The 13,842-nt window shown below is 54.5% G+C and overlaps 7 protein-coding genes across 7 annotated transcripts; 6 read left to right on the top strand and 1 right to left on the bottom strand.

Moving 5' to 3' along the window:
• Window positions 1-896: 896 nt before the first annotated feature.
• G647_04073 (uncharacterized protein) lies at window positions 897-1,748 on the top strand (the record flags this gene model as incomplete). The annotated part of the gene is made up of 1 exon (XM_008728418.1): window positions 897-1,748. One exon carries the CDS (start codon window positions 897-899, stop codon window positions 1,746-1,748), a length of 852 nt encoding a protein of 283 aa, XP_008726640.1.
• A 976-nt stretch (window positions 1,749-2,724) lies between these two features.
• On the top strand, window positions 2,725-3,474 carry G647_04072 (uncharacterized protein; the record flags this gene model as incomplete). Its single annotated transcript, XM_008728417.1, has 1 exon — window positions 2,725-3,474. One exon carries the CDS (start codon window positions 2,725-2,727, stop codon window positions 3,472-3,474), a length of 750 nt encoding a protein of 249 aa, XP_008726639.1.
• A 397-nt stretch (window positions 3,475-3,871) lies between these two features.
• G647_04071 (GTP cyclohydrolase I) lies at window positions 3,872-4,966 on the top strand (the record flags this gene model as incomplete). Its single annotated transcript, XM_008728416.1, has 1 exon — window positions 3,872-4,966. The coding sequence occupies one exon, from the start codon at window positions 3,872-3,874 to the stop codon at window positions 4,964-4,966; it is 1,095 nt and encodes a 364-aa protein (XP_008726638.1).
• Window positions 4,967-6,377: 1,411 nt separating this feature from the next.
• On the bottom strand, window positions 6,378-7,915 carry G647_04070 (uncharacterized protein; the record flags this gene model as incomplete). The annotated part of the gene is made up of 4 exons (XM_008728415.1): window positions 6,378-6,574; window positions 6,671-7,085; window positions 7,168-7,206; window positions 7,271-7,915. 4 exons carry the CDS (start codon window positions 7,913-7,915, stop codon window positions 6,378-6,380), a joined length of 1,296 nt encoding a protein of 431 aa, XP_008726637.1.
• A 2,476-nt stretch (window positions 7,916-10,391) lies between these two features.
• On the top strand, window positions 10,392-10,565 carry G647_04069 (uncharacterized protein; the record flags this gene model as incomplete). Its single annotated transcript, XM_008728414.1, has 1 exon — window positions 10,392-10,565. One exon carries the CDS (start codon window positions 10,392-10,394, stop codon window positions 10,563-10,565), a length of 174 nt encoding a protein of 57 aa, XP_008726636.1.
• Window positions 10,566-11,117: 552 nt separating this feature from the next.
• Window positions 11,118-11,847, top strand: G647_04068 (uncharacterized protein; the record flags this gene model as incomplete). Its single annotated transcript, XM_008728413.1, has 2 exons — window positions 11,118-11,694; window positions 11,735-11,847. The coding sequence occupies 2 exons, from the start codon at window positions 11,118-11,120 to the stop codon at window positions 11,845-11,847; spliced, it is 690 nt and encodes a 229-aa protein (XP_008726635.1).
• A 574-nt stretch (window positions 11,848-12,421) lies between these two features.
• Window positions 12,422-13,764, top strand: G647_04067 (uncharacterized protein; the record flags this gene model as incomplete). Its single annotated transcript, XM_008728412.1, has 3 exons — window positions 12,422-12,524; window positions 12,575-13,012; window positions 13,067-13,764. 3 exons carry the CDS (start codon window positions 12,422-12,424, stop codon window positions 13,762-13,764), a joined length of 1,239 nt encoding a protein of 412 aa, XP_008726634.1.
• Between the last annotated feature and the right edge of the window lie 78 nt (window positions 13,765-13,842).

Below are 13,842 nucleotides of genomic sequence, written 5' to 3'. Positions count from 1 at the left end.
ATGCAGCGAACAGGCTTCATGCTCATGGCCAGGGGCCCGGTGCTACAAGGCGCGGCCGACGGGACTTGAACAAGCGCGTGGAAATAACAGGTACATGTACAGGTACAGGTCTGTCCTGTTCTAGGAGTTTGACGATTGAAAGATGATATTCTCTGGCACGGGACAGAGGCCAGAAGCTGAGTTAGTTACTTGTTGGACACCGACTTCTTGCTGTACTGTAATTAGTCCTGTCATCGCCATGAAGTGAAGGATGACGGAAGGGACTGTAGTGACTGAAGTTCCCTACAAGACACAAGCCACAGGACCTTGTCATGAGGATGCCAGTATCCGAGCATCCAGCGCCTTCCTCCTTACTGTACTCCGTACTCCAGACTGTCGACTGTGCTCAGCAACCCCAGCACAGACATGGTGGGGATATCGGACAAGGCTGTTAAGTCCGATGTAGCTGGAGCTGGAGCGGGAGCTACTCCCTAACAGTATAGACTATCCAGAAACACGGATCTAGTTGTTGTCCTCTCGTCTGCCGACGGATTCTCCGGTAGTTTTGCCTCTGCTGAACGGCTGGGTCCCATAGCCGTCTCATGTTCAGCTCCTATATCGTCACGTGCTATCGACCGAGTGTTCAGTAATTAATCGAGGGACTCTGCAGAGCTGACTCACTTGGTCCGGAGCCTGCACTGACGGCCTTTCTCCGGCCACTGTGGACAGCCAGACTGATCGAGTCAGAACAAGGGCACATGAAATATACCACGCCTTAGTCCTTTGAACGTGCAGACGAGCAGGGCGACGACCCAGGAGCTGAGAGCACATTATATATATGGGCTACTAGTATCGCCAGCCAGCTGAAGCATCAAAGACTCCCGTAGACACAGTCGCACAAGACATTATCCAGCACCATGGCAGACGAGCCTCGCGGCTCCGCGGTCCACAGCAGTGCCACGCATTTCGACCAACTCTCCAACGTGTACGACGAGCTCGTCGGACTCCTGACGGGCGACGTGGGACGCTACGCAATTGACCATCTCATCCCCACACCGACGTCGGAGATCGTCATCCACGACAACGCCTGTGGCACGGGCCTCATGACGGCGCACCTCCAGCAGGTGGCTTCCCAGACGGGCACATCTGCCAAGAAGATCCACGCGACAGACCATGTCCCCTCGGTGACGCAGGTGATGCAGCAAAAGGCCTCGCGGCATGGCTGGATGAACGTCGAAATCTCAGTCATGGACAGCCAAGAACTCACGTTACCCGACGGCTTGTTCGACCTCTCCATCACCAACTTTGGCATCTTCTTCCTGCCCGATCCGCAGAGGGGGGCCGATCAGATATATCGCACGCTGAAACCGGGCGGCACCGCCGTTGTCACCACGTGGAAGGAGCGGCGTATCATGGACACGATCGTGGAGGCGCAGAAGATCATCAGGCCGGATCTGGAGACTTTGTACGCCCCGTGGGCCGAGCTGTGGTCCAAGGAGGAGACGCTGCGCAACGTCCTGGTGAATGCAGGGTTCCGGGCGGAGAGTATCAAAATCGTCGAGAGGAGAACGGATGCGATTGTGGAGCCCTTTCTCGGCGATCCGGATATGGTGGCTAGAGCATACCCTGCGGCAACGAAGGGGTGGACTGAAGAAGAGAGAGCCAGACTGGGGAAGGAGATGCTGCGGATTGCACAGGAACGCGATCCGCAAGGCAGAGGGGCTGGCGGGCTGTATTCGACGGCATATATCGCGGTTGCGAAGAAATAGATTTCTGGCTACAGGTGGAGTTTCTCGAGTGCCGCATTAACAGCCGTTTTACCGGCTTGGTCGACACGAATTCAACATCTGTGGAGACGTCCGAAATGGGACGATCATTCTGGTAGAGGAGGATCAACCACTGACGGGGGTCGCAACGATGATGCCGTTACGGTACTTGTGAGGAGTTCGTCAGGCGCGCCTCGGGTGGCCTCTTTTAACTACGATGGTGCTGCATTGCCCGGTGTAAGCAATACGCTGCGTGCTATCACGGCGCTGGCTTTCTTAACCCCGGCTTCAGTCCGTGCCGTGCTGATTGATCCCCGACTAATCACTGATGTGGTAATCGGGATAGAGCCTCAAACCTGGGGATGACACTGTATGACTCGTGAGGCCCATCGAACCATGCAAGTCCTGGCTCTTATAGTCAGCATCGCAGTATACAGAATCAACGCACTACGCCGCGCTACACCCCTTTCAGGAAACCTTCAGCTTGGCAGATCTTCTTGCCTCTGTGGGTACTAACGGCGTCCGCAATCACGTTCTGTGACCTCGAAGAGGTAATGCGCTCAGCAGGTCGAAGCCTTAGAGGGTCGCTTAGTTGGTCTGGTCCAGCGACACGTCCGGTTTCCAGCTCAGATTCGGAGTCATTACTAGCGGATGCGCCTGATTGAGTTTGGCTTCCTCGCTTTGCAGGCTTACCCAGTGATGAGCTGAAACTTTCGTCTTTAACAGCCAATCATGCGTCGTATGCATTAACCCGTCCTTGGGTGCCGGAATGAGGGGGGCCGATTCAGAGCGCGAATGAACGTGTACCAAGGAATGCTTGGTGCGCTGGCCTGAGATATCGCTGTCTGTATCAACTAATATATAACCTCGGTGATTTGCGGTGTCGCGAAAGCTCCGTTAAACACGCGGATTCGGCTTTCCCCATCCTCCGTATCAGATTGACCAAGACAAGGAGAGCAACACGCCTAACCACAGCGACATGTCAAGCAAACCTGTTATCGTCTTCGTACCAGGAGCATGGCACACGCCCGACAGCTTTCACCTTGTCACAGCTGAGCTGCAAGCGGCAGAATACGAGACCAGAGGCGTGGATCTCGCATCGGTGGGCGCACAAACGCCACTCAAGGACTTCTGGCCCGACGTCGAAGCCATTCAACGAGTCCTCAAACCGCTTGCAGACGAAGGGAGAGACATCGTGCTTGTTGTGCACTCATATGGCGGGGTGATTGGGAACCAAGCGGTACAAGGGTTCGTCAAGTCTGAGCGAGAGAATGAGGGCAAGAAGGGTGGCATATCGCACATCTACTTCTGCTGCGCCTTCGCGCTGCCCGAGGGTGTATCGTTGATGGACGCGCTCAACAATAAACCCCTACCTTGGTTTCAAATCAACGACGCTCAGGATACCGTCACACCAGCAACGCCCATCGAGACCTTCTACAACGATGTCAAGGAGCCGGAGAAGTATGTGAACATGTTGAAACCGCACAGTTATCGCACCTTCGCCTCCAAGGTCACCTATGCTGGTTGGAGACATGTTCCCAGCACGTATCTGCTGTGCGAGAAGGATGAGGCGATCCCAATACATGCACAGAAGGGAATGGTTGAGGCTGCGCAACAAGCAGGAGCTGATATGAAGGTTGAAACTGTCAGTGCGAGCCATTCCCCATTTATGAGCATGGCCGAAGAGATGGCACGGTCGATTAGAAGGGCCGCAGGCGAGACAGTGTAAGAAGCCTCGGAACCTAGGGATGAGCTGGGTGTGAATCACGAGGTGAGCAGGAAGTGAGCAGGAAGTGAGGTAGAAATGAAGTAGAAGTGAAAGAAGTAGAATATCAATCCACTTAAATCCCCGCAAGGGAAATGCTCTCATTGGCCAGCGCTGACTGTGCTGCAAGGGCCGAGAAAAAGATTCCGATTTCCTCCCCGACTTTTTTCTCATGGCACAAGCAGGTAATAATTCCCTTGTCCAGAAGCAGAGACGAAAACGACCAGCCAACGGTAATACCTTTTGCCTTTCGTGTAACTCCAGATTTGCTTTTCAAGATATGTGACTGTTCTCCCACTCCCTTCCCAAATATCTGCATCCTCAAAGCATGTTCGTGCAATAGTCCCGACGACAGCCCGCCATGGATCAGAGCAGCTCTTCTCCCAAGCCTCCGTCCCCAGGTGGCAGCGACGTCGCGTCCCCTCCGCCTGCCCCTCCGCCGCTCAAGCCCAAACCTCGTTCTGCGGTGCCGCCTTATCTGCTAAACGGCTCGTCCCCCCTAAAGAGCTCGCAGCCCACCAAAACTCGTGCCCAGGAGCGCGAGAACCTCCATACCTCCATACAGTCGACCTACGGGCGACGGAAGACGATAGACCTCACCGCAGAGGCACAGACCACACAACAAGCCACTATGCCCGCGGGCACATCGTGGCTGGGGTTGGAGAACGCGGCAAAACATCAGGAACGAGAACAACAAGATTCAAAGCGTCCGTCACAATTACATACGCCCGCTCGGGATGAGAGAGACGAAGCCCCGCCCACGCCGCCGGCCTCGACACTCTCTCGCCCGGCCAGCCCTTACACCCAGAACCCGGCTATCGACTTTGACGGTCTGTCCTGGCCGTGCATCGGCACGCGACAACGCCTAGAACAAAGCCCCGAGGAAGCCCAGGTCCGATTGGACAAGCTGGCCGACGCGGTGCGGACCATATTCGAGTGTATAGGAGAAGATCCCGACCGCGAGGGGCTGAGGGACACCCCGCAGCGATACGCCAAGGCGCTGATGTACTTCACCAAGGGGTACGAGGAGAATGTGCGAGATCTGGTGAACGGTGCTGTATTTCACGAAGATCACGACGAACTGGTCATTGTCAAGGATATCGAGGTGTTCAGTCTTTGTGAACATCACATGGTTCCTTTCATCGGGAAAATGCACATAGGGTATATTCCCAACCGACGCGTGCTGGGTCTGTCGAAACTGGCGAGGCTGGCTGAGATGTTCTCAAGAAGACTGCAAGTGCAGGAACGCCTGACCAAGCAAGTCGCCTTGGCTATCGCCGAGGTGCTGAAACCGCAAGGTGTTGCGGTGGTGATGGAATCAAGCCATTTGTGCATGGTCATGCGAGGCGTCCAGAAGACGTCCAGCAGCACGACCACCAGCTGCATGCTTGGCGCGATGAGGAGTTCCGCAAAGACAAGGGAGGAGTTCTTGAGCTTGTTGAATCGAGGCAAGTAGTGGACGGCATGATATGAAGCGGGACACGATAGGATAGCACGAGGCAATGACTGCAGCACAGGGCGGAGTTCTGGCGATATTTCAACATGACAAAAAACAACAGGGTGGCGCCTCAACGGCAGCTGTTGTTCGAATACCCGAGATTGGAAGCGGTTTTGCGAGGTTGGACGCTGGGTTAGGATAGGAATACACAGTTTTGTGTGTGGCGTCTCACATTTCGGTTTTCAACGCATCCAAGTGAGATAGTGGGTGCTCAACTCTTCCTACATTTCCATCCACTCTCTATCAGTGTGACACATCTCATGCGGATGCTCCATGAGCCGAAAAAGGTGTCACACGGGATGAGACGTAAAAAGGCTTCAGGGGTCGAGGAATGAACCCAAACATGCTACAGTAGATTCATATTGTACGAGCCAGAAGATGCACCCCACAGGGAACAGAAGCAGTCGCTGCGCCGGGCAGCGGACCTGCTACGCCAAGTCAACACTGGATATCACGACTTATGGGGTCCAGTAGCCCTGCTGCAGGACTGACGGTCGTGAGGAAGTGCCAACTGACCTTTATTGTTGCATCTCTGTGCAGCGAAGACTGCCCAGTGCCGTACAGTAGGCTATGTACAAGACAGAAATTTTCGGCAGTACTACACTCTGTCATCCCGTACAAGTTATCTGTCCGGGCAGATCCGTCAAGTTGGTCGTTTAGAACTGCCGTTGGCCTCTCATTATCACATTTGAGACTGAGCTTTCGCTGTGACGACACTGTGACCTTCATCATTCAGAGCTCCATATCCCGTCCTGTTGGCAGTTGGCAGTTGGGCTTGAGGCCGACAGTGGGATGTATGGAGCCAGTCTCGATCGAAAGTCGAGAGTCGAGCTATCTCTCATTGATCTGCTTGCAAGGAGCGAGGCACGGCTGTGGGCTGTGTCTTCCCAGTCTCGGGTCTGGGTCACTGGAGAAGAGGAAGTTATGCCACGGAGGGAATTGTGACGTTGTATGCCCTCCAGTCTACGTGCCTGTGTACAAGCTGGGCCTGCGACGGGTTATCTGGGGCCTGTGTTCCGCAGTGACGCCGCCAAGGGCGTCGTATATTGATCCTGGAAGTAAGGTACGCTCTAGTTATCATTACCTATTAACATTTACTTGCGTGGTTGTCGGTGTATACTCCTCTGCTGGCGTCGTGTCCTCCGAACTCAGTCAGCATCCTACTTCATAACCACTCAGACTCTGATTTGCTACCGTTTGCCTATCTCTCTGCTCTTTTGGGCCCGTATTTGACTCCGGAATACTCCGTACATTAATCGAATATCAAGTCGAATCTGTGTACACCTGAGCCATCATGCCACAGAAGAGCAGAACACGAAGCACCGACACATGGCGCGAAGTACTCCTTTCGTTCGTGCCTCGATGCTCCTTACAGGAAACGGTGGCCGATCGGACAGTTGGTGACAATCCCAGCGTCGCTCAGGGGCGAACCGTCCGGGTTGGTCACGTAGCCGGCAGCCGCCATTCCCAGCACCTCGAATTCTCCGGTCAGCCTGGTTCGGATTCCATTCTCGATGCTGTAATTTGTCCAGGAGTACAGGTTGAAGTTCCACAGGGGCGAGTAATCTGAGAAACAACAGGTCAGCGCAGGTCACCACCAGGACAGATCAGAGCTGAGCTCCGATGTAAAGGTAATGAGGAGGAGCACACGGCACGGCATACCATAAGCAACAGTTGGAATCGCTCCGAGTATGTTCAAAGGATTTCCTTCTCCGAGAATAGCGCTGTTCAAACCCTGTCGCCAGGGATGGTGCGTCTCGTTGTTCGGCGCCCCAGGAGGGAGATCCTGGTTGGTGTACCCATTCGTGCTGACGAAGAAGCGCTCGATGCCGCTGAAAAGAGAGTCGTCGCCACCTGTGCGGATGGCTCTCAGGCGCTCCGCGTATGTGCCGCCATCCAGCGTGGCGGGTAAGGGGTCTGACGCGTCAAAGACCAAGTAGAGCACCGATTTTGAAAAGGAAAAGCCGCGCACCGTGGCCAGCGTGACGACTTCATCGCGAGGGCAGATCGAAAGCACTTGATCGTGGACTTTGCTGCGGAACTCGTCCAACATGTTATCCGGGATGCCGTCGCAGAACTAAACGCAGGCGGGTGGTTAGTACCAAATCAGAGACAAGTTGTAATAAACCTGCGACTACTGGGACAGCTCAGAGGCGTACCTGGTTCAGATAATCTTCGTCCACGTCACCCGCAATGATCTGTTGCGAGGTTGGTGTTAGCTGGAGGCCCAAGCACAAAACGGGGTCCCCGAGCCAATCTCACCGGAGCATTATACACTTCGTAACCAGCATTTGTAAGTTGGATCAGCGGCGTATAGTATTGGTCGCCTACGCTGCCGGGCTGGACCGACTTGGGTGGAAAAGGGGATGCGTCACCCGGGACGATGTTCCGCACGGGTGAGAAGTCGACCATGCCTCGTCGTCCATAGACGGTGTTGTTGACGACTTCGAGCTGTTCAGCACCTTTGAGACCATCGCTGGTCATGCCTTGGGCCGCGAATCGGAGCTTCGGCGCAAAGTTGAGGCCCAGCTGTTTGGCGTTGCCCTCGTCCGAAGAGTCGATGATGACCCACCAATATGTGGTGTTTGCTGCTGAAGTTCCCTGGTACAAGGGCATGGTGAAGTTCGGCTTGACACCAAAGTTTACATGTCCGTTGCGCAGCAGGTCGACGGGTCCGACAAGCTCGTGCTCTTCATACGACGCAAACGGGCCTTGATACCCAGCTGCTATTGCGGTAGCGAAGGACGGGTCGGCGATGTCGATGGTAGGATCGTCGTACCCGGAATCGGGGCCTGGCTGGAACTCCGAGGGGAAGTCTTGTCGTGGACGGACGGTTCCATGCTGGAGAGGACTGGCGGAGGTCAAGTGTGCGGCGGTGAGAAGGAGCGCAGCGGTGGTGGCCCTCATCTTGAAGACTGACTCGGAAAGAAAGGCTGAAGCTTGTCACTGGTTAAGAAGAAACTAGGAGTCAGGGGAATGCGCTTCTTATTTATCTCCATGGCAGCTGTGCTTGTTTGGTCAAGTCCGCCTACAGTGGCAAGTGTGATGAGGATGAAGCACGACGGATTCCAGTTTGCGTCTGTATCGTCTGTAGGCTGTGCAAAAGGATTAGTTACAGCGGATGGATACATCCGGTTGTCCCGCCGCTGAAGTTGAATCATCAAATGTTACGCTTTCGAGTCAACTGAACGCGACTAGACATGATATCGGGATTTGATATCCTCGCCCACGCTTGGCCCGATGCCGTTGGCGGCGATGATGCGGCTATTCATGGTCGGGATAATGGCTGAATAGAGAAATCTGCCGTGGTTGATTGTCTAGCCTTGCCAAGGCATGTCCGAGGACATTCGTTGCAGTGGAAAATGACTTTTGTTCATGATGCTTTGCTTACTGTGGAGAGACTTCGAGATGATTACGGATCAAGTTACGAGTACTCCGTACTACGTGCTGTGAGCCGATTCGCCTATCGTGCGGATGAGCCGCGTGCGAAGATTCGCATAGCATCTGACGGACTAGCCTAGATATCCATTAGTGCCTTGTTAAGGGCACAGGGCGATCCAATGTATCTCATCAGCCGGAGATTGTGGCAAGTAGCCACCATTCCTGTGTCACTTGAGTCGCGGAGACTGCGCTCGAACGCACCGACCGTCGCCTGGAAATGGTCCGTCTATTGAATTAAGAGTGGGCATGAATGCGGCTGAGGTTGCCTTACAACAATGGTAGGATTGCATTGGGATCCCTAACATTTTCGAGGACACTCTGTCTGGTAGGGCAAGCGGAGCTGTAGGCAGAGCGGAAAGACCATGGACGGAGCGATGCGGTGCCAGTGACAAGTTCAGGCCCAATCAATATGACATCCTGACTCCGTCCCGAGCCCCACCAGTGTCGACCCTCTATAGATAGAATGGGAGGTTCGGTGGCGGCAGGATGGTCAACAACCTCCACAACGTAGGATATTTGGCAACTTCCAGGATACGTTGATTGCAGAGCTTAGGTCCCTCTTTGCCCCGGCAGGAAATAGACCGCAATCGCCTTCTTATGGGAACAGGGTATCCCGTCCATACCAGGCCGACCGTGTGCCACAAGCTCACCTTTGAGGGCGTAAATACAGGATATACTTCCATACTATCCACCACAACTGCGAATATCACTCAGAGGAGGAGAAGAGAGGCCGGCGGGATAGACTCGGTGTATCTGCTTGTCGTCTAGAACCACCACGCCTGTGTGACCACGACACTGTGATCCAATTCGGAGGACATTATGAATTCAGAGTTCAGTGAGACGCCTGACAGTATTTTCTGAGGGCTACCTGCAGTGGTCTAGGTACCTACGTAAATTATACCAACGCTTACCTCAAGGACCTCGAATGCGGGGTATGACGCATTTAGCGCTGCTGTGAAATTCCGGGGAATGACTTCCGGGCACGCCGGGGTTCTTCAGTCACAGTCTGTCATTTGAAAAGTGACCAGCGCTTTACTGTACCACAATACCAGTCTTACCGAGTCCGTCCCCACACCTGCGTAGCAAGGGCAAGCGGGGTGTTCCCCTCCATAACTCGTACTTGCACTGGTTACAAAGTTCCCATTCCCGCGCTGCCTCTACAAACAGGCGAATGGGCTGTAAGTGGCTGTCTTGCTAACATGTCGGGCACCACGTGGGTGGCTATGCCTCCTTCGCTTGCACATCACATACAAGGCACCGGGCTGTGTTGCCCTGGGCCGCTTCGATGACTACAGAGCCTCTTTTCAGCCTGATGGCCTTTTTTCAAAATGCCATTGAACCATCGTTGGGCCAATTGCGGCCATCGTCCAGGACGGACTGAGTGTTCACGAAGACGTTCGATCGCGGGCTCATCATCGTCCCGTATTCACTACACACCCTCTTCTACCAGAAATCACCGTTCTCTCAGCGGCACCGCTAGACCCGCCTCCCCATGCCAGTTCACCTACCCAACAGCCATCTCGCGGGAGGTTGCGACGAGCAATTCGGCGCTCTCGAGTGAGACCACCTAGTGTGACTTCATCTACGGAGCGAACATTCCCTTGCTGCGGTCCAAGAACGAACCAACACGATGCGCCTTTTGAAGACTGACGGTCCAGGTGGACTCAGCCCTTACCGAAGACCTCCATGACAACCTTCCCGCCTACGCCATCCTCTCTCACACTTGGGGAGACGATAAAGACGAGGTCAGTTTCGTCGACCTCAGAAGTGATTCATGGAAGAATAAGGCTGGGGCCGCTAAGATCTGGTTCTGTGGCGAACAAGCTAAAAAGGATAATCTGACACATTTCTGGGTGGATACATGCTGCATCAATAAAGCCAACCTTACTGAATACTCCGAGGCGATTAACTCGATGTTTCGCTGGTACCGCAACGCGGACAAATGCTACGTCTATCTAGTAGATGTGTCATCGCTCAGCGGAGACGGCGACTCTCGCCAGACGTGGCAGCAAGATTTTCGCGAAAGCAGGTAGTTTCAACGCGGCTGGACTCTTCAAGAGCTTCTAGCTCCTACGTCGGTCGAGTTCTTCTCGCGAGAAGAACAGCGACTGGGTGATAAGAAGGCGCTTGAACACCTGATCCACGAGATTACGGATATTCCGACCACGGCTCTGCGCGGTGCCGCCTTGTCTCAATTCAGCGTGGACGACCGTTTGCGGTGGGCAGAAAACCGGGACACCAAGAAGCAGGAGGACAAGGCGTACTGTCTACTTGGGATCTTCGGGTGTGTTTATACCTCCGATCTACGGTGAAGAGGAGTATGCATTTACCCGACTCAAGGAAGACATCAACAAATCTCTGAGAGGTAAATCTTCGCTCGTCATCCTATTTGTAGCTTGCGAGTTGCTGACCTAGCCAGGCAATAGCCCAGCGAGTGGCAACGTATATTAAGTAGTGTCTCGCTCGCCCAACACCTTATTCACAGGGAGAAGAGACATGCTTAATAAGCTGGAAAGGACTGTCCGCGCCACGGTACAGTATAGCTGGGATAGCAATCAATGTCGTGTAGTTATCGCGGGCCTTAATGGCCAGGGTAAGAGCGAGATCAGCTTACAGCTTACGCAGCGCGTCCGGCCGCTGTAGGTCACGCTCCTGGTTTCTCGTGGCGATGCTTTTTGGCTTAACTAACTCGGGTCATCCACTTCGACTGGTGTCGCAGCATACGCTAGCTGGAGCATATAAGGCGAATGGACGGGTCAAGGATGCGATGCAGCTACTGGAAGAGGTGGTACGGATTGAGCAGACCCTGCCGGAGGACGAGTCAGCTCGACTGGCATCACAGCACGAGTTGGCACGAGCGTATGAGGCGAATGGACAGATCAAAGATGCGGTGCGGCTACTGGAAGAGGTAGTGCGGATTGAGCAGACACTAGCGGAGGACGGTCCAGCTCGGCTGGCGTCGGAGCATGAGTTGGCACGATTGTATAGGGCGAATGGACAGACTGAGAGGGCAATCAAGCTGCTGGAGGAGGTGGTGCGGATCCAGCAGACATTGCCAGAGGACAATACCCGGCGACTGGCGTTTGAGCACAATCTGGCCCTTTGCTTATGGGAACTCGGTCAGCACTTTCCGGCTTTGGAGATGATGAGGCATGTCGTGGAGACTTCCAGACGGGGACTTGACCCTGATCATCCTAATCGTATAGGAGCCGAGCGAGCGTTGGAATACTTCGAAGAGGAATATCGTAAGTGTGGGCGTGTAACATGAGCCATGCCTCAATATAGTCCGTGGCAGCTCCTTCAGGTTGCGGTCAGTCATGACATTCCATTTCGAAATTAACCTATGTTTCCACAGCGATAAGGAGCTGCCACTTGTGCAGCGATCCGAGAAGCAGTGAAGCCTGTACCAGTAGATTCTAATCAGTCGAGTCCCCTTGTATAGGCGATCCTGAGATGTTGTATCTTGTTCGTACATGTTTGTCAGAGGAGGCAACCTGAACAGGGAGATCAAAAGGAGGTCCCGCCAAGGCCACGTGATGTTGAGCCCAGGCGTGAGGTCACGGGTGGAGCGGAGGAACATCCGCGACCAACGCCGGTGCGGGGTATTTATAGATCCCCTCACCTTCACTACCAAGTCACTTCCGATAACGCAGTGGATTTTGACGTCTTGTGGCACTCCCGAGGCTCAGAATCCCAATTGCTGCGATCATGTAATCGAGGGGTTGTGATTGAAGCACGGAGAAGCACACAATCTGAACCAGGTACATCGTCCAGGCAGGACTCCACAAGTACGGCTTTGGGGCGGTTTTGAATTTCTCATCCTCCCAGTCGACCTGTATCACCAATCTCGTTCCAAGGTTGATGATCAAAACCGCTGTATGGACACATTCTAGACTTCTTTCCCGTTGCTTCGCGCGTAGACTCGCCCACTCAGCTGTTCGTGCTCCACACATCATCAACGAAATCACCAAAATGCCTGCCCCTCCCCAGCCCGAGCTGCCGCATCCCGCGCATCTCGACCAAGATTCTGCGCTGGGTCGAAAGTTCGGTAAAGAGGTGACGAACTACTTTGGAGGTGCGTGCAGTGGCACAATCATTCAGACCCAGAAGCATTGACTAGACCAGGCTCGCCCATCAACCGAGTGTCCTTTCTGCGCGACGACAACACCTTTCTTGCCGGCGCATTCTCCCACCCTTCCGCGAGATTCCTCGTCTTCAAGACGCTGTCCCCCCTGATAAAATCGCCGACCGAAATCCATTACGCCGCATTAGATGACCTCAAGTCGCTTCTCCCTACGAATCCGTTCGACAGAACCGAGAAGGAAATAGTAGACGACTTTGACTCGCGGATAGATTACCCTCAGTTGGTGTTTTTGGGCCTAGACGAAAAAGTCAAGGATGGATACTCGTACAAGAATTTCACGGGAGCGCCGCATTGGGCCGTGGACATCACGCCCAAGAAGACGTTCGAGAAGGAGGCCAAGGAATTGAGCGACACGTTCGTAGCGTCCGGGTTGAAGTTCAGTGAAGGCATGAGAGCCATGAGTTTCCCCGCTGATGTCGGTGAGTTTGATATACGTCTCCCCGGCGGATCACTCGACACTAATTCGCAACCAGCCGCCGAGTACGCACAGGGCCGGCACTACCTGGACTGGAACTTCCGCAACACGTTCTGCGGCACGTGCGGGCACAAGACCTTTTCCGTCCACGGCGGAGCCAAACGAGTCTGTCCACCGAAAGACAAGGCCGAGACACTGCAAGAGCGAGAACCTTGTTCGACGCGGACCACGCTGTCAAATCTCACATTCCCTCGGACCGACCCTACCATCATCGTGGCGGTGCTCAGCCACGACAGCAAGCGTCTCCTCCTAGGTCGCCAGAAACGGTGGCCGCCGCACTGGTTCTCCACGCTCGCGGGATTCATTGAACCCGCCGAATCCGTTGAAGACGCGGTCCGGCGCGAGGTCTGGGAAGAATCCGGCGTCAAACTGTCGCGCGTACTGGTTCATTCGACGCAACCCTGGCCATACCCAGCGAATCTGATGATCGGTGCGATCGCGCAGGCCGCCTCCCCCGAGGACGAGGAGATTAGACTGGAATTCGACCCGGAGTTGGAAATCGCCAAGTGGTTCACACTGGAGGAAATCCAGGAGGCGTTGGCGAATGGGACCAGTGGGTTAGGAGACCCGGCGCCAGAGGGGTACAAGGAAGGGAATCTAAGGTTGCCTCCTCCGACGGCCATTGCCAACCAGCTGATTTCGGCGGTGGTCAAGGGCGGCTTCTTGGAGGGCGTGACGCCGATCACGAAGTTGTGAGGTAGTGGGAGAGCTTTGGTGCCGCCTAGGCCTTCTCACTCACCAGAAGAGGAGTCATCATAGGTGGCACCGCGTCGG

This window comes from Cladophialophora carrionii (genome assembly GCF_000365165.1).
Source record: "Cladophialophora carrionii CBS 160.54 unplaced genomic scaffold supercont1.3, whole genome shotgun sequence".
NCBI classification, from domain to species: domain Eukaryota; kingdom Fungi; phylum Ascomycota; class Eurotiomycetes; order Chaetothyriales; family Herpotrichiellaceae; genus Cladophialophora; species Cladophialophora carrionii.
This window is presented reverse-complemented; position numbering and strand designations above follow the sequence as displayed.